The 19,758-nt window shown below is 45.1% G+C and overlaps 1 protein-coding gene across 8 annotated transcripts in view; it reads right to left on the bottom strand.

Annotated features, from left to right (window-relative positions):
- The window catches only part of HECTD4 (HECT domain E3 ubiquitin protein ligase 4), a 4,298,785-nt gene that overhangs the window by 1,951,433 nt on the left and 2,327,594 nt on the right, over nt 1–19,758 (bottom strand). For all 8 annotated transcript variants that reach the window (XM_069619495.1, XM_069619492.1, XM_069619493.1 and 5 more), the window contains exon 46: nt 347–508. In XM_069619495.1, the coding sequence (XP_069475596.1) occupies nt 347–508 (162 nt within the window). The remainder of the gene's footprint in view (nt 1–346; nt 509–19,758) is intronic.

Genomic DNA, 19,758 nt, shown 5'->3' with positions numbered 1-19,758 from the left:
ATGTATTGACTTTAGAATCATTACCCCAAAGATTGGGGGAATCCGGGTTATGACTGAAGAGGCGACCATGTGCAAGTATACCAGTCAAAACATGTCACAACTATGCAGTCACAACAGGATATGTAAACTGAAAAAGCCTTAAATCTTTCAATCCTCATCATTTTAAGATCACATCTACGTGTATTAGGTTTATAAATTAGTTAATGCCATTTTTATTTACCTAGGACAATAACAATGCAACCACTGTTATAGACACTTTAGGTCAACGTTGCGCATTACTGTATTATTTTAGACATGTTTCATAAAGTGAAATATATTATATCTTCTATTTTAGGCACTGTCTTACCTGGATGGGAACAGGAGATGTTGCATAGATAAACGTGCCACGTGGCAATCCACCCCCTGCACTAGGGTCAGCCAAAAAGGTCACTGATGTAAGATGGGATGAAAACATGCAGGCCCTCACAGGTGGAAACACTCGAGATGGGCTCCATGTAATCTCTTTTGGCTGTGGAATAAAATGAAATCAAATGAAGTATCATTATGCACCGAGTATTGTAAAATAAAATATTACAGTGACATGCCACGCTCAAGAAAGAACAATGCACAACAGAAAAAAAAAACCTAGAGCTTAAACAGTGACTGATCTCATCCTGCTCGCATTCCCCGTCTCTCCGAGTAACTGCTACAGATTTCAATCTGCCCTCAGAATTTGAAATCGTATATACACTCCCATCAAGCTAAGCCTGCTCAAAGGATCTCAGCCTCCAATTCATTGTTCGGCCTACATGGCACACAACCCTCACGCACGCAAGGTGACCATCTGCTATCAACTACACCCACGGTTTCAAGTTTATCCAAAGCTCTCTGCCTCACCTCTTACCAGTAAATTCTGTGTCAATTTATGGGACCCCCCTAAACTATTAGATTTTTCTACTTTAGTTTTCAGGATTGTGAGCTTGTGGTCAGAGAGACTTCAACTGAAGTCCCCCTATGACTACAACTGTTCTTAGTTTGGGCTATTTGGTGTCGCCTGCAACATCTATGAGCCGAAACTATTGCATTAGAGTACAGATAGGGAGAAATGCCATTTGAGATGGGGCACACGGCTTGTAGGTGCGGTTTGGTTATATCCCCACCCATTGACTACCCATGGCCATACTAATCCCTATGGCCATTCATGCCCAGTACCTGCCCCTCCCAGCCCTAAAAACCTCCTGTTGGGAACTCCTTGAGCGTGCTTAAATGAAGCCTTACCATCAAACTTTGATCTTAAAGTGCCTGTCATTCAAAGAGGTCTTCTGAGAGTTAATAACTTCATTGGCGTTATAAACGCAATACTGACATTATAAACATCGTAACCAGGTCTGCCTTCAGCCACTCAATTTAGAAGCACTCTGCGTGTCCTTCACTGAAGTCCTGCTAAAAACAATCTTTGACAAAGCCAATAGTTTTGGCTTGTGTACAAGTATTAGGTATTTATCAGGCACTGCTATCAGATACCCAGGTACTCGCACCATTTTACACCTGCAACCATCAATGGCAGTTTTGCCGAGTTATCCAGTATTACACCCAGATATTTGAAGTTCTTTACTCTTTCAATTTTGGTTTTTTCTAGGAACCAGTCGGACTTGTCCTGGGTTTTGGCTGTGAGTTCCATCACCATGATTTTAGTTTTATCGATGTTGATTTCTAGGTTGTTCTCACTGCAGAACAGTTGTAGATTGGTGAGTTGGCGTTGAAGGCCTATGGGCGTCAAATCCAGTAGGATAAGGTTGTCCGCGTATAGCAATCCGCTGATGCTCGTTTGTGCTATTTTTGGTGGAAAGGATCTGATCAGAGCTTCAGAGTGTTGATGATCTCCCATGTAAGCGATGAAGAGGGCGGTGCCAACGGAAAGCCCTGTTTCACTCCTCTTTTTGTGTTGATTCGAGTAGATAGACTGCCTTGCTGATTTAATCTCACTTTAATGTTGATATCCGTATGAAGTACTTTGATCGGATTTAGGATGTTGCTTGGACAGCCCCAGGTAGATAATTTCTGCCAGAGTCTGGTGCGGTCGACTCTATCGAAGGCTTAAGAGAAGTCTATGAAGGCCGTATACACTTTTGGGTGGCCGTCTTTTACTTTGTTTTTTAAGATGGCTAAGAGAAAGATGTTGAACGTGGTTCCTATTGTTTTTTTGAAACCAGCTTGGAAGTTGTCATTACATGGGGCACGTGAGGCCCAAGATTGGAATTTTTTCAAGAGAAGAGAGCTCAAGACTTTCCCTATAGGGTCCAGTAAAGCAATAGGTTGATAGTTTGTGGGATCTTGTTTGTCACCTTTTTTGTAAATCGGGAACACTATTGCGGACAGCCATGTTGGGGGAATCGATTGTACAGCCACGCATCGTGTGAACACAATTCTTATAAATTTAGCCCATTCCACAGGATGTGATTTTAGGTCGAAATTGGTGATGCCATCAGGGCCAGGGGCTCGAGATTTATTCAGTTTTCTGATGATGTCGCAGATGTCATCTAGGTCGTCCAGCTTTGTCCAGGCATCGACTTGGTTCAAGGGTTTCGGGTCAGTCGTCGACGATTGTAGAAGCACATATTCTGATGGAGTGTCTGGCAGCTCGAAGAGTGATCTAAAGTGAGCAGCCCAGGTGGCTTCATCGATGGAGTTCGTAATTTCTGGACCAGTGGTTGAAGATGTTTTGTTCAGTAGTGACCAATTCTATCAAGTTGATGGAGCAGATGGATTTCAACATGGTTTTGGCATCTTGTTGTTGTAATGTCCATCTGTGTCTTCTCACCCAAGATTTGTATTCTCTCGTTATTTCTTTAATAGCTATTGCTCTTTTGGTCATGGGGAGTGTTGCTGCATATCTTTTTGCTTTCCTGAAGGCGCGGCGTCTTAGGACCAGGAGTTTGTCATATGAATGAGCTGGTGTTTGAAGATTTTTGTTAAGATTGCCTTTCTGCGTCTTATATGAGATCAGCAGAGGGGCATAGTCTGTAGCCTCGAGTTTGGGTATATCGGTTGAATTTGTGTACCGATTTGTACGTTTTCTTATACTTCGCGCTGTGAGGCGCAGTCTGTTCCTTTGGTTATTTTGTTCTAGTCCGACCTCCATCTTATCCTGGTTGGTGTGTAATGATTTCCATGTAGTTATCAGGATATTGTGATCGCTAGATGTAGTTTGATGGACGTCAAATGAGGTTGTTAAGGATAGAATAGGTTCAGACACGAAGTTATAGTCAATATTTGACGCCGATTTGTTGTTCGCCCATGTTGGAGGACGGGTATTGCTTTTGTATACTGTGTCCAAGTTGTGAAGATGTCTTGAGTTCATCAATTTGATCCACGATTCGCCTCGTCGTTCACTCAGTGTTTTGTCTTTGGCAGGATTCTGGTTGCAGAGGGCGTTTAGATCGCCACATATTATGATGTGGTAGGTATTATGGGTGGTTCGTACTTCATCAACAGTGGTTTCAATTAGGGCCAGAAAGTTTTTTTGATCAATTGCAGCGAGGTTCCAGTAGACGTTTAATACTGCCACGGGAATCATCTGTTGAAATGCCTCGTTAGAAGAGGAGAGTTTCTATGTTAGCATTAATGCGCGTAATGAGTAGTTTGAGATGATGTCCGTTATTGCCAAGCCACTGCTGATAAGGCATACGGTAATCAGGCCCGAGGATGGTCGGCCAACTGGGCGTTTTGATGCCGGAGCCAGACGGAGGTCAAAGCCGTCAAGTGATGGAGTTTTGGTCAGCCAAGTTTCCTGGAAGCACCACAAATCGGCTGATCCCAGATTGACATCACTGGGTGAGGTTAGGTGTTTAAATCCTCTAGTGTTCCATGATCCAAGTTTAAGATCACAAGGTGCGCTCTTTTGTGTATTCGTCGAGTCTCGAAGATTGGCCCTGTCCATAAGTTGCTACTTCGATCGATGTGTTGCCAGTGCCTTTGGGAGCCATGCCCAAAAGCTGGATGAAGTAGAATTTTTGGTTTTGGGTGTTGGAAGTAGGTCTTGTACTGGATGGATGGTTTTGGTGAGGTTCCTGTGCTGGTCATGTCGTTCTTTGCGGAAGGCTATTTTTGCTTCCAGGTTTTCTTTGATAGCGTCGTCTGATGATTCGGGCGAGTATTTTGCAGCAATTGGTCGATCAGGTTCATTTGAGCGCTCTCGTTGGGTATTGTTGTATCTTTCTGTTTTTTGGTCATCCTTCATGCTGACGAATCTGGGTCGCATATTGGTTTTATTTGATTCTGTTTTTTGTTTGTTAGCTCCCAAGCGTTCGATCTTCTGTCGACGTTCTTCCAGGGTTAAGAAGATCGGTGAGTTTTCTAATTCTTTGGGGTTAGTGTTAGTCGTTGGGTCCTTGATTTGCGAATCCAATTTGGAAGGGCTGGTATGGTCTTCTTGTGGATGAGATGAAGAGCCCATACTGGGGGTTGTGTCAGAGTGCTCTGTAAGATTCATCAGGTCAGAATTTAACAGGAAGTCCTCAGATGTTATCGATGAGCTCCTGGTGACTTGGTTTGTGAGTGAGGGCTGAGGGCTCGTCGGGTCATCAATCTGTTGGGATAATTTATTTTGAGAAGTCTGCATTACATACATCTGTATCATAGGTGTTACAGCAGGTTTAGGACCCAGGTTGGAGTTTTTTTTTTTTGGAAGAGGAGTTTTGTTAGCAGCACCTGAGGCAGAAGGATTGTTTGGGTTTTTGGGTCTAGCTGAGTCAAAGATTGAATAGGGTTTCTCCATTGGGTCTTTGGCTGCTTTACTTTTGTTTGTTACGTCGTCGATTACTAGGACGATATTGGTGATTGATCCATTTGTAGGTTGGGATAGGAGCTGTTGAGTTTTTTTGTGGATCAAAATCGTTTTTTCAGCTGCAATGTTTTTGTGGGGATTTCCAGCTGTGAGATCAATGAGTGGTGCAGGAGCGTTAGGTTGGATAGCTGATCCATTTGCTGATGATCGTTTTTCTAAAAGGTTCGAGGTCGATTCTATTGTCTGGAGGCGTGCATTTATGTCAGCCAAGTTTGTGCAGGACATTTTTTTCATGTTTTTTTGAGCTGTAACATGGCCTTCAAGAAAGATGAGTTTCGTATGAATCATGGCTTGGAGTACTGTATGCTCCTTTGGTGTGTCGTGTAATGATTCGTAAAGCTTGGTGAAGGGAATTAAGGCAATTGTTAGTGCTGACATATATGAAAGTAAATCCGGTTTCTTTGAAGGTGTTTCATTAGTAGCTGCAGAGGATTTTCTGCTTGGCCCATGTGTATGAGTGGAGGGAATGTAGAAGCTCGATCTGTCGTAGCGTGGATCGTAGTCATGATATGATTTCCTTTTGTATCTAGATTCCTGGGGCGGTCTATTTGTGTGACCGGTTTTGTTGGATTCTCTTTGCTCTTCTATCTCCTGTTGATTTAGGCTTCGCTGTTCAGTTGGTGAGGTAAGTGATGAAGCTATTATGTCTTGTGAAGCTGGGAAAAGTAGTGATGACATTGGAGGAGAGGATGGGACGACGGTTTGTTTCTTGTTCTGTACAGCAACTGAAGCGATCTCAGGCTCCGTAGCTTGTTGTGGCTCGTTTGTTAATGGGATTAGGGGGATGATCAGTGGAGGCGGTGAAGGGGTTGGGGTATGAGATGAGAGTGGAATTTGGCCAAAGATAAAGTCGTCCGGAATCACTGTGCTGATTGTTTTATCTGGTATAGAACTGGTTTCCAAGTTGGTAGGTAGAGGGGCTTTCTTTTCTGTGGGCGGTAGCTTGATTTTTGAGGGGATTGGTGTGATCTTTTCGTTTTCATCAATTTTCCTGTGCTTACCGAGTGGTTGTAGGTCATGCACTGCGTCCAGTAGTTCGGCGCCCGTAAGCTCGCGTAATGCGCCTGTGCAGCTCCCCCCGTTTTGCTTTTTTTTCTGAAAGAACTTTGTCAACGCAGATAATGGAGAAAGTTTCGTTCTTGTATTTTTCTCATTTGTGATTCTGCCTTTGGGTAAGATTACTTTCATATTTGTGGTATTTTTTTGTGCTTTTGCATTATTTTGAGAGAGAGTATTGTCTTTAAAGTGTCATTTTCTTTTCCTTTTAGACGTCGTTTGTACTTGGCGCGGACGTTTTTTTAAGTTAGTTCTGCTTGTTTTATTGTTTGCTGTAGGTTGCGCCTCTGGGAGGCGTGGCGCAGGATCCTCAAAGGTGTCAGAGAGCTCCTGCTCCGATGACGTTGCGGGGAGGGCGTGCAATCGATGCTTCACGGCAGCAACGGGCGCAAGCCGGGGCACCTCCCTCCTTTCTTCGCACAATTCTCGCAGCTGCGTGCCCTCACCCTCCGCATGGACGAGTCCAGCAACGTCTCCACGCCAGGGCAGGCAGAGGGGCCCAATGAGGTTGGAGGGATCTCCAGATTCTCCACTACTGGCTGCAAGGAACAAGGCGCGGACCCGGGCCCGCGAGAGGTCTGCTCCTCGACTGCAGACACAGCACCCCCTCCGGGGTAGGCCGGTAAGCGAGCGGGGAGAGACATAGCGGGTGGGATCGTGTTTGTTGGTCTGGAAATCGTGTCCTTGTTGCAGGGAGAGACATAGCGGGTGGGATCGTGTTTGTTGGTCTGGAAATCGTGTCCATGTTTGTTTGCTGAGAATGAATGGCAGGCGTCTCGGGCTCCTCAGTTGGTTTCAAAGGGGGATCAGTTGAGGGCTGAGAGCCATTTGAGATAGGCCACAAGCTTTTACTTGAAGTCCGTGTGGGTGGTTTGAAAACTTTCTTTCCAACTTTGTTTCCAACAGTTTTAGCGGGTTTGGTAGTGGCGTCTGAGGTGCTTGGTGAGTTTTGAGCTTCTTCTTGGAGGAGTTTGTCAAGGTGTGGATGAGGGCGCAAACTTTTTAGGCGCCCGTGTTCTTCCTCTAAAGGAGTCTGTGGGGAGGCCGTTAGTCCAGTCATGACAGCCATGACTGCAGGACTGCCACTCTCCGCCACTCAGCTCCAAGTCTTTATGGTGGATAGGTGTAGCTCCTCCTTCAGGTAAGCGTGGACAGGGAAAGCAGACCAAAACAAAGACTGCAGGACTGCCACTCTCCGACACTTTTTTTTAAATTGTGCTTATAGTTTGTTTCAAACCTTAACACACATTTTGTAATCAACACTACACAATTCACAATACTTACAGGTAAATAAAAACCCTCATACATAGCATCTTAGAATAGCATTCCACTCCTTACTTCATCTAATATGAATAGTACAGTGATATTCTGCCATGTGCCCAGCAGAACCCCTAACCCAAGATTACCATTTATTTCTTACCCAACCTTTTATGAATCACTATCAGCAAATTCACTAGTAGAATGACCAATGGAGTAGAATATACATACTGGCTCTAGCCCACATAACCTCACTATCCAGGCCCAATCATCCACCTATAAACTTTCCCAACCACCTTTTTTCTTAACCCCAGAGTTGAGCTACATTCAATTAGCCAGTTTCCTCAATGTTTCAACCACCCCAGGCATAGCACATAGGCAACAGTTCATTTATTTCCGTGCAATCCCTCGTATGGAACCTAATCTTTGAACTGTGCCTAATAAAATAAGGCAAAATGTTATGTTACATTTATTTATACAGCGCACAATTGCCCAAGGGCATTTTGGCGCTAAGGGCAAAAGAAGGATCAGCGACGGATACAGAATACCTAAAAGAGCAATGTTTTCAGCGAGCGTCGAAAAGAAAGATGGACAACAATGGCTCTCAAAGAAAGCGTAAGTTTATTCCAGGATCTCGCAGCCACCACAGAGAAAGCACAACCTCCTATCCGAGACAGACTGACCCGAGGGACCAAAAGCAGGAGATCAGAAAGACCGGAGAGCGCGTGAGGGAAAGTATTGAGAACATTTTTCCTGGAGATAGTCCACTCCCAGTTTATAGAAGGCAGGGTGAACAATGCAAAGTGACTTGAACAAAATACGCTTCTCCACCGGAAGCCAATGCAATTGTCTAGCACAGGGGAAATCGCATATAGATGTAGCAATATTTTTGCCCTGAAAAGCTTCTCACATACGGTTGTACTTCCTTATGTTTCCTCAAATGTGCTATTGACCTACTGTGTATGTAATGACATTCTCTGTATTTCTTTTCCCCATTGTACCATTCTGAGTTTATTATATAACTTCCCTGGTCTTTCCATTAGGCCCAGATTATCAGAGTCTGCAAGAATCTGATCGCATTGCTTTCCAAAGTAGCTTAATGCTTTATCGCCCTTGTTGCTCAAAACCTCATTCAGGTCTTCAAATAGCGAGCCCGCTGGTGTAACCAAAATCTTATAATTAAATCTCAGTTTTGACATCTCTATATATGTTTTCCAGGATAATAGCCCCAATTCCACTTCAAATGCTACCAAAGGAGTAGCCAAGGATAGACAACAGCTTTTTCCAGAACCTCCCTTCTATACTTTCCAGCTATTTCAAAAATGTCTAAACTGCATATGGCCTTTGGCATCACTTTACCGACATAGAATCTAATAATCGGTATTAGAGAATACTTACAAAATCTTAAATATAACTTTCTAGCCGGGGCGTACAGGGGAGTGATCTTAGCCTTCACTCCCACCAGGATATCCTGGCTTTTTAAGAACCCCATTTTTGTCCCGTGGTTTATCTACCACCCAACTTGGGTTTTAAGGTGTAGGCTTGTGGCAGCTGTGATTTGGTTTTGGCTTCAGCAGGGTTGCAAGCCAATTTACTGCGTTAGTAGCCCAATGTACATTGTTGCTAACCAATGGGGCACTAATCTATTTTCTTAAGTCCTACCCTCGGCTATCTTGAATCTTGGGCATTATTTTGTTTGGGAAAACTGTGATGCAGGCATCAAATGCCTGTTGCACACACATGGGCACTAATTTGTTTCGGCAGCTTCAGACCAACCTCTGGTCTCAGTGATGAAGAGTAGGCCTGGGTGTTGGGCAGTTTTTGGGGCCAACCGGATGGATTGTCTGGCTGCCAAAACCTTTGTTTAACGCCTCTTTGTGACTGGTGGCCTGGGCTAGGCCAGGCTGTGTTTGTTTAGCATAATTATGGGAAGACCCTGTTGCTACACTCAAATTTGTTTGGATCCTCATACTCCCCCGTGGTCTTACTCATTGGCTGTTCAGTCTTCCTATGCTCAGACAGTTTTCTAGGATGCTTTACTGTCCGTTTCCATTTGTACTGCATGGGTTGTACACCTTGGTTTTAGAAGATGCCATCTCCTGGATGTGAGGTGGTGGTACTCATCTGCTCGGCTGAGCCATCCTGTGTCACCTTACTGTTGGGCTCTCTTTGTGGTACCATCGTCTGCTGGTGGGCTGCCCCTCTTTGTCCATTGAGCCACCAGAACCTGGCTAAGGGAGCCACCTCTTATTTCTCCCACTTCTGGCTTGTGCATCTCATTCCTACGAAGGCTGACTGTTCTTTTGTGCCATCAGGGTCATTGTTGGTCCAGCGATCAAGTTCCTGGGTGACCAGATACTGCATTTTACCTGCAAAGGAAGATTTTTTACTCACCAGGTTGTTCAAACTTTCCTGGGCCAAATATTCCTGGACTACCACCACAAGTAGCAATCACTCCATCCTGGGTTATTCAAGATACTTTCCCTCAGGGGCCCTCCTTGTCCATAATTGTTGGGTTCTGCAGGTCACCTTTAATATTTTGCCATTTAATTGTATTGGCGCCAATCCTGCTCTGCATCTCTTCTCCTTTCAGTTTGCTGGGACTTCAACCTAGCATTGGATCTCTTCAAGATTGTCTTTTCCTGGGATCTGTTGCTGTCCTCTTTGCTGCTGTGGGACGGGGACTTACCTGGCTTTTCATCAAAACAGCAGATCTGCTAACTAGCATTGCCCTGTTAATCCTTTGGGGAACTTTTAAAACTTAACTGAAACTCCTTTCAGGTGACATTTAAAGGTACTGGACACTGATTTTTCCTGGGTCGCAGGGGTTTTAGGCCAAATTACTAGAATTGTAGTGTGCAATTGTATCAACCATGTTGCTATGTGCCAGAGCCAACATCTACAACTTAAGGCTCTCCAGACGTTTTGTACTAGGACTGCAATGATCATTCAGCACTGACGTTGCTGACTGGGGCTAATGGGAATTGTATTTCAAATATCTGGAGGGCGAAAGCTTGCAGACTCCTGTGCTAGAGGGTTTACTAATAGTGTCAATCTTTGTGTGGCATCTTGGGTCCTGATAATGACAAAGAATGCAATATTTAACTTTTTCTTCGGTTCCCTTGCCCCCTACCCCCCAAACCCCATCACTCCTTAGGCTGTATGTGTAGTGCATATCACCAGTTAGTGGACGTACATGATAGGAGTAGGGACCGATTCAGTCTTGACTAACTACTGCTGTTCCTATAAATACACCGGTTCGATCATGTGCTTTATCTAACTAAAGCGCTTAGTTTTTCTTTTTTTATTCTCTCCATGTTTTTATTGTGTATAGCATACCCCCAAATAGGTAAAGGGGATTTGAAGGTTGGGTAGGAGAATTCATTTAATGCAAGGACTAGTGCACTGTGATGAATCCTGCAGAGTCATCACAGAATCCCAGACTAAAGTCTCCTCCCATGTGGCCAGGGAAAGGCAGACACTACCTGAGCAAGGGGGGGGGGAGGATTCACATAGGAGGAGAAGGCTGTCAAGGCAATGTGTTGACTCCATCAGGAGAGACTCGATATTGTAGGGAAGGCATTGTATGACACTGACACAATGGGTACAATTAGTAAAACCTTTATTGAAATTGTTAGGGATGGAAAAACTCCTACTTTGCCCTATAACTAAGATGGGAGTAGTCTTGACCATCAAATAATAAATAACACAGTCCTAGTGGAGTCTATCAAAATGGCCTATGCTAACATAACCTAATGTCTGCCCTATCTCATACAAAAAAGTGTGAAAAGAAGAAATGTATGCAAAAGGAAAATATCAGTGTTCAAATGATAATGTGGTTGAACCAGCTCTTCTCCCCACGTAAGGCCTCACGGAGTAAGGCATTCTCTGTAGGAATGACGACACACTCTGGCTTTGTTTCCAACACAATACACAGTTTAAAACCGCCTGGCCTCCCACGTTAAAATCTCTTTCTCGGACTTCCAAAATAATGTTTCAACCAAAACATTCACAAAGATCGGGCTCAGATGTTTCGCCACACACTTCTCGTAGGTCCCCTTCTGTCAGGCTCAGACCGCTCTCAAAGTTCAACACAAACTTGCAAGGGGACTCCCTTCCCCAAGCTTAGTATACTTCGGTCTCCCTCGGTCGGGCTCGGACCACTTTCGGATGTCAAAGACTTTCGAATGTGCGTGGCTTTCTTTACAGACCACCACAGGACCACTTCGACTCAAAAGTTCACGGTTTAACTTTCACTCTTCCTTTCTCTAGGAATTAATCTTCTTTATTTTACTTTTGCTGTTCATTTGCTTTCGCGCTTTAAACAAAGTACATTTCACTGAGACTTTGAGTGGACTACTTCCTGTCACCGGACTACTCCCTTAGTATTGCTGATTCCACAGATGTCCTTTACATCAAGTTCACGCGCAGGTCTGCCTTTCTTTGCAGCTCATCCACATGCATGCAGCATTCACTTGCGATATAATGTTTCTATTTCAAACGTTAACACACACCGGTCTCAGGTATTTTTCTGGGTTTTGCGATTTCTATTTCACGAGTCAAGGTACCATAGGCTTGGCCTCGCCTCCCCAACTCTGCCGTTCACCCTGGAGGGTCGCTGGCATCCTTGAAACACAATGCAGTCTTCAGTTATGGGATATGGCCTTCTCCACGTCTCTTTTGTGGCCTGTCGGATGCAGCAGCCTCCAGTAGGGAACCCTTGGGGTTTTCTACCCACAGCTCTCGTCCCTTGGTCCGTCGCTCTGCTCCAATAGGTGTGCCTTCATCATACTCGTGTTCCGCCTTGCTCAGAGTGTGTCTTTAAGTGTTTTATCTGTGTGAGGAGAGCTAATTAGTATCAGGTATATGCACTTGAAGTCAAGTGCCTGACTTCGTCTGAGCCAATTAACGGGACATGTCCAGTATGATGTACGAGAGTTTGTCTTGTTACTCTCAGTCACCCTCTTCCTGAGCCCAGTGTTTGTGTAAAAAGGTGGGGGGGGTGAGTTGGGACCTCAGAATATCCTTAAAAATAGAATGGGTAGATGAACAAAAAAGCAGGGAACACTGCTTCTCACCATCGGCTGTCTCACCCCCGCTCCCCGAAGACCCCTCACCCAGGTGATCTTCCTGCACTGGTCCACCCACAGGAACTGGATCCAAAATCGATGGCTGTGTCCTGGCCACCTAGATGACAAGTCCCATAGAACTAGCGGGTGAGACACCTTTTGGTTTCTCACAGTATTCATTCTCTTCCGAGGTTAAGCATCTCCTAATACCTGAGTATATTTAAAGGTATGTTGCCACAGTAGGGCATCATAGTTCACGCGCAGGTCTGCCTTTCTTTGCAGCTCATCCACATGCATGCAGCATTCACTTGCGATATAATGTTTCTATTTCAAGTTGATAAGTATAAGATCCTTTTTGTAAATATGAATGCAGTGGAATGCAGTGGAGAAGTGGGGAGTAAAGTGGTTCCTGGTGGTTCGCAGTGAAGGCAGCAGTGGCAGAAAGCAAGTCTTAACCTATCAGGCTATATAATCATTTGTCATCCCTCTTGTGATCTCTTGCCCGCTGGACCGCCCGCCTACCCCACGGTTTGTATAGGTATCCGGGGGAATGTATATTCCTTTTTACCTCGCTGTCATAAGGTTAAAAAAAACTTTAAATCCAGTCACCTTACAAAGGCCAGGACAAGACAGTGAGCAAGGCTGACAGGAGCGTGCATAGTACTCACGGTTTCCTTGCCCCGGCTTTTACAGCTTCTACAGCCCCTCTGCTCGGGAGCCACATTCAGCGCTCAGAGTCTGAGCGTTCTACGTCTGAGTGAAAGGCAATCTTAGGGGGGTGGTGTTTGGGCACTGGAGCCACACAGAGTCTCATGGCAACACTAGGACTCAGGCCAGGTGGGTGGGGGGGAGAGAGACAGACTAAGGCAGCTCCCTGAGCTGTCGGGCGTTCCCAGCCTGATATAAAACTGTACATAGAACCACTCGGACTACAAGAACACAGACAGGGGAACACTGTTGGTACTTTTGTCTCTTGGCCGCAAGCCTTCGCACTCGCATTGCACGGCTCTGCACCTGGACCATACAGATTGAAATAGGGGGAATTTCTCCTCTCTTCCCTTTTTTTCTTTTTCTTGTTGGGTAAAACAAATGTTTACATTATTTAAACAGTAAAATGAAAATGCAAATGGTATATTGCAAATGGACAGTCTTAGCCTCTACAAGTTTTTTCCAGAGGGTTTTTATGTGCCATTGTTTTTATTATTGTACAGTTTTGTAGCTTCTATGTATCCTTACATAAGCAATCTTTGCAGTTTAGGAGTACTGATATGTGAACATATGTACGTACCTATAACTTCTCCTATTTAAAAACACTTTTTAAAAACTGTTTCTAGACAACTAAACAAACTCTAAAGTGTTGAAGACCTTTAATAGATTAGTAGAATCATCGCAGGTTTTATTTAATTGTTTTTATCTATTCATATTTATGTCTTATCCAAGTTTTGTACTCCTTTCTCTTTTTTATACCTGGTACACAGGTATACAGTGGGCTTGCAACCTTCTTATATATTTTGGGGTTGCGTTTGCAAACATAATATTTGTGTTATTAAAATCCACCGCCTTGGCAGTCTGGGTCACTGTAGCAACTCATTTTCCAGACCACAGTCAACATGGTAAAAAGAAAATCCTGGGAAGAAGGTGGTTTGGGGAAAACGGCAACCAGCGCAAAAAAATCAAAACTATAAAGAGCCTCCAAACATACAGTTAGGATAGTAAGGGCCAAACGACCAACAGCCAACCAACTGTCCCTGGATTTATAACTAAAGGATATGGCAGGGAACCTGCAATATAGGATCAAGGTTACAGAAAAAGCCATATGGGAAATGGCCTTCTGTATTTAGGGGCTAAATGAGAGGGGCTTAGGTGGTTGTCTGCCTGTAGCACAAAATGTGAGCAATGTGAGTAAAAAGGACATCTGCTCGGGGGTAATGGTTTGTGCTGAGTTGACACTCCATACTAGGGGGACATCCATGTTGTTGCTGGGTTGGGTGTAAGGGTAAGCAGGGTTATAGTTGTGGAGGATGGGGTAGGAGAGAAGGGGGTTGTGGTCGTGGAGAAGGGAAACGGGGAGCCAGGGGACAAATCCATGCAAAGGAATGCCTCGTTAGTGTCTACAGCGATGGAGGATAAGGTCTGGGTGGAGTAACTCCTGGCTGGAAAACCTAAGCCGTTATACCAGCTTTTGGCCTCCAAGCAGAGTACATCTAAAGCCTTAGCCTATGTCTCGGTAGGATAGCTTAGGGGCAACGGGCTCGCTTTGGAAGCAAGACAACACAGAGCAACACAGGTTCGATCCTCTGGGTATTAAGCATTAAGCGCATTATAAATTACAATCAGATCTTATCGTATCATGAGGAGACATGGGAGGAAAAAATAGATGCTATTTCTATGCCTTCTCAAATCCTTTAAGAGTGGGGTTATGAATACCCTGGCTATCCTATATGATTCAGTCAGCGGGCGAAAGCAAATAGTGGAGGAACTCAGCCGGGAAAGAGTAAGGGGGCCATGTAGAGAAGCACTGGGCTGTACCCCTGCATTGCTCCCTAGTAGGGAGGAGGGGTGCAGGGAGGGACCGGTAACAGGGGTTACTACTTGAAACGAAGGATGGGACCACCAAAGTGAAAGGGCGAGCAGTTCATGGACACATGTTGGAGGCAGGTCCAGGTCTTCATGGGCATGGGTCTGTTAGGGTACCTGAAGTTAACGAGGCTCAACTGGAGAGCAGCAAGTTGAACCTTCCCTGGGGCTGCTCCGCTGGTGGGAGTAATAACTGGAGTAACGGGACTGCCCAAGTGAGTGTTCGAATTCACAAGTTCCTTGATGAACAAGGCAACACACTGGATCAACACTAAACCGATGGGTCCAAGCATTGATCCTAACCTTGTTTGAATGGCCAGAAGAGTGGGGTGGGTGGGCTCCACTAGAAAATCAGTGGAAGGAGACTGCAGTGTTGTCTCATTTTCAAACCCACAAATTGTTAGGCATATGGTCACCTCTAACTCGATGAGTGGGCCAAGGGCTAATGGATCTAGATTGGAGAGTAGGATGGTCGGGCTGGATGACTTCTACCCTCCCAAAGGCTTGGATGTGGCCCCTTTATACGGCCAAAGGGAAATGGTTGGAATTAGGGGTAGGGGGACTGGTGCAGGGGGAGCTCCCGTTCTGCGTACACCTCCACATGAGCACCCGTGGGTTCAAAATGGTAACAGCGTTATATCAAGGAAAAGAAGGGGTGATGTAACTTTGGATCTGTTGTCCTACAACAGGTTTGAACCCCTTTCGTCTATAGACAAACAGAATTGACAGAAGGCTATTCTGTCGCAGAGAGTAGAGGGGGAACTAGAGAGTGGTGTCCGGACTGGTCCGGAGATTGGGGGAGGGGAATAGATCAGGAGGAGATTTGGTAAGTGGTGAGGGTGGCACCATAGAACATAGCACAAACCAGGGAGAAATTGGAACGTGCTGATACGCTGGACTTCCTGAGGTCTCATGAAATAATACTCCTACAGAAAACATTGGCAATAGAGATTCCCTTACTGGATGGCTATGTCTCTTAGACAAGAGAAGAAAACCCAGAGGGGCAGGAGTTACGGGGAATGGTCAAGGTGTCAAATTGTAGAGCTAAGGTGGTGGACACGCAGATAGATTTCTTACAACTTGTAATGTTGAGCCCACCCGGAGGTGATAAAGTTGCCATCGTAAACTTCTATAATAGCCCCCATAAGGTGTAGGTGAACAGACTGGAGAAGGTAAAGGGGTTTATGGATCCGTACCAGGCGACAGGAGGGTGTACTCATACTAGGTTCATGGGGGAGGGGGGTGTTTTCAACCTCAGAATGGGTTGCGGAATCTCAAAAGACCTATATGACCCGTTGGAGGACTTAGTCCTGAATGTCAAGGAACCGCTAATGGAGGATACCTGGGTGTGTGTGAGGGGCCTACAGCTTAGTGCATGGCTGATCGAATGGGGAATGAGATCAGATTACGTTTGCATTGAGCCCGATATCCCGGGGAAACAAAACTTTCATAACCATCAGAGTTCCTCACCTATTGACTACTTTTGTCTATCCCTAGATTTGTGGAGAGACCATGAGTTTCGAGGTGATGGCAAAGTTAGGCAGAATCGTGTGCAGTTCCCTTGGGGAACACTGCAAAAAGATTAAGACTACAGGAGTAAGCAGTAAACCCAATTGGTAGCAGTCTGCACCACCCAGATTTACCTGGTAACTGTGGCTGAGCAGTCAGACATCTCTCAAGAAGATTAAGGCAGTATTTAGAGTATACACAATAGGGCCAAAAACCAAGTGGAACAAGCAAACACTGACCAGAGCTTTGTATAACAAGTATATAAGTATTTATTTAAAACACACTTTAGGTAATACAATAGCACTCTAAATCAAAAGCAAGTTAAAACACATGTGAGTGTGTAACCTAGATGGCACTCCAATAGTTAAGCTAAAGGGAGAGAAAAAGGCAGAGCATAAAAATAAAACAATTCCCAACACTTTCCCAAGTCCAAAGCAAGTCAGTGAAGGCAGTATACACTGTAGAGCCAAAGTTCATAGTCCAGGCTCACTTTAAATGGAGCAAAGCGAAATATGCCGAGGATCACACGGTTTAAAATGCACTAAAAGTCTTTGCAGAGTGTTCAAAAGAGGTTGGGGTGATTTGAGAAGTAAAGTTAGGTCTGGAGCCAACCCAGTTGGAAAGCCAAGGATTTAAGGGTCACCTTTAGCAATCCGAAGAAAGGGAGGCCAGGTGGAACACAGTACCTTAAAGAGCGAGGAAGCTCCAGCGGCAGTTGTTCCTGGAAGTGGATGCAAGTCGTGGTTTCGACCAGGGGAAGAGAAGATCTCGTCGAGGAGGAAACTTGTAGTCGTTGCACTGCCCCGGGAAGAGACCAGCCGCGCAGTTCATCGGTAAAAGGTGTGTTCCTTTTATTCGCGGTCCAAGTGGTGAAGCTTGGCTATCCGGTCGCTGGGTGCTTGGCACGGGCAAGTCGACCGACCAAGAGACGTCTTTGGAAGGCCAAATGGCGAAATGGTTGATCCCACCAGCTCAGAGGGAGAAGACTCTTCCAGCAGAAGATCTCTTGTCGTTGGGAAAATGGTGAGGTTGTTGCAGCAGGGCTCCACCGGTGGTGTCGTCGTTGCAGATGGCTCAGCTTCTTCCCTCTTTGGATTCTTAGATCCTGTGGCGACTTCTGAAGTTCCAGTCCCAAAAGCTCTGCTTTTATGCAGAAAAACCCCCATTCAACAGCCTAGCTGTCACTCAAACATGCTAAGTGGTGAGCTGGGACAATCAGAATAGAGTGCGACTTGAGTTGCTAAGGCAATGCAGTCCAGGGTGCCAATTCCCCCTCCCCACACATCCTGTGGAACCCAGACAGAGTGGCACCATTTGAAGGGCTTCTGTGGAGAAGCCCGCCAAAAAGTGGAACAAAGGGCTCGACCTTGGTCAGAGTTACAGAGACGGACACGAACACCATTTTAGAAAAGAGTTCTGGCAAAAAGACCCAACCGTTGATTTAATATTAAATAAATAAACCAGCGGTATCTTTAACGTTGCACCAAAAAGTGGTGCGTTTAAAATCAATGGGAAAATCCCATAGGAAATATTCCGGTGAAATATTTTGCGTGGTAACCACTGCCACCAGCCAGAAACTTGACAAGGGGGGACTGGACAGTGCCCCCTTGGAAACAGACCCAGGGGCAATCTAATTAACCCCTTCCAGTACTTCCACAATATGATGGTTTGTACTGGTTGTGTTCACAATTTTGGACTAGTAAAGTCAATGGTGACTTTACATGCCCTGGGAGACAGTAGTCAGTCCCAGGGTATGGAGTCTATGTTTGGGGGTCACTATGACACCCCTGTGTTACTGCACTGAGGGTGTTGTGTAACACATACACAAAAAATAGATGATACCCTATGGAGTAAAAGACCCCATAGCCCATAAGCAAACAAAGTCAAAGACATACCTCAAATCATGCCTAAGAGTGGGAGGAAAAGAGTCTCACTCCTAGCAGGAGAAAAAAACAAACCCCAAAAATCCAGCAAAGCTGCCGGGGGACTCACTAGGTTTGGGAAATTAGCCCTATAAGAGAAGTCTCCCTAACAGGCAACAGTGACCATAACCCTTTGGCTCTAAAACTAAGAGGGCTGTTTGGGGGGGGGAAGGCCCACGAGAGACAAATCTGTCAAGTGGAAACTGAACATGTCTCAAAAAGAAGAGTAGATTGGGGGAAGATCCGGGACTCAGGCTTGCATTTGAATCTAGTGGCTGGGTTGACTCAGGAAATCCATAGTATCCTTCAGAATATGGCCAAACCAGCGGCAGAGCTTTTTAGAGGTATTCTAGGGGCACTTACTTTTTTTTTGGGTAGAGCATAAACCCAAAGGGAACATCGAGCGGAGGTGATGGTTTGACAAGGCCTGTAGGACCACCAAACAAGCCTTGTTGAACGCTCTGAAATCTCTGGCAAAGGCTAGAGGCAAGTATATTCAAGCAAGAGCCCAATACCGCAGGGCGATTGAGAAAAGAAAAATGGAGCTTGAGGAATGGGTGTCGGAAGATTTTCTTGAGCCTAACAGGACCAACGATGCCAAAAGAGTTTGGGAATTTGCTAAGGGGGTGCCAATATATAATCTGAAAGCGAGTCATAATTGCACCCATGTAGCAGCGGTAGCTTGGGTGTCGCATTTTGGTTCTCTGTTTGGAACCAGTGGTGTACCAGAGGTGAGGGGAAACTATAGTCTCACTAGCAATCAGGGCACAGGCCCGTAACCAAGCCCCAGGTGCAGATGCAATACCGGCAGATCTTTTTTTGGACCAAAGCGACCTAAGGGCGCCGGTTCTGACCCTAGCCTATAATGCTCGTTTAATCTCAGGTCAATAGCCACCCTCCTGGAAATCTGTTATTTTCCCAATTTTTAAAAAAGGAGATACTACTTGCTCAATGTCCTATCCCTCCATATCATGATTAGACACCGAATTTCAAATCTTTGGACGAGTCCTTTTGGGTTACATTGAGTCCTGGCTCGCGGAAGGGTCGGTCCTGTCATATATTCAATTTGGATTTTGCCCTGGACTTAGGACAATGGAATAGGGCCTCAATTTGTACCTTCTTATTTCTAACTTTGTGTTCTGCAAAGGAGAGGCGGTCTACCTTGCTTTCACGGAACTAATTGTACAATTATAATTCCCTTGTGGGGATGTGTAATGCATTACCTTTGCTCTGTGATAAAGCATTGTCTACATAAGTGTCCAGATGTAGAATGTTGCCCAGCATTTGTAATAACATATGAATGACGGATAGTGCCATTATGGGACGTCATTTGTACTCGAAGTAAAAAACCATAGGAATGCATTAGATTTCTTCAACATTCATCTAATTTGGGGTGTAGGCAGCATATAGGTGTGTTCCACCATATATATGTAGTTGGACATTAAGAGGACAATGGGATTTGTATTTACACATCACAGTTCGTCCTTGGTGTTTAGCACTTTTCTTTCTGATGCGTGCAACTCCCTTGCGCTCTTACCCTGTG

This window comes from Ambystoma mexicanum, chromosome 10 (genome assembly GCF_040938575.1).
Source record: "Ambystoma mexicanum isolate Mex_15411 chromosome 10, UKY_AmexF1_1, whole genome shotgun sequence".
NCBI classification, from domain to species: domain Eukaryota; kingdom Metazoa; phylum Chordata; class Amphibia; order Caudata; family Ambystomatidae; genus Ambystoma; species Ambystoma mexicanum.
Note: the sequence above shows the minus strand (reverse complement) of the source record. Positions and strands in the feature narration are given on the sequence as shown.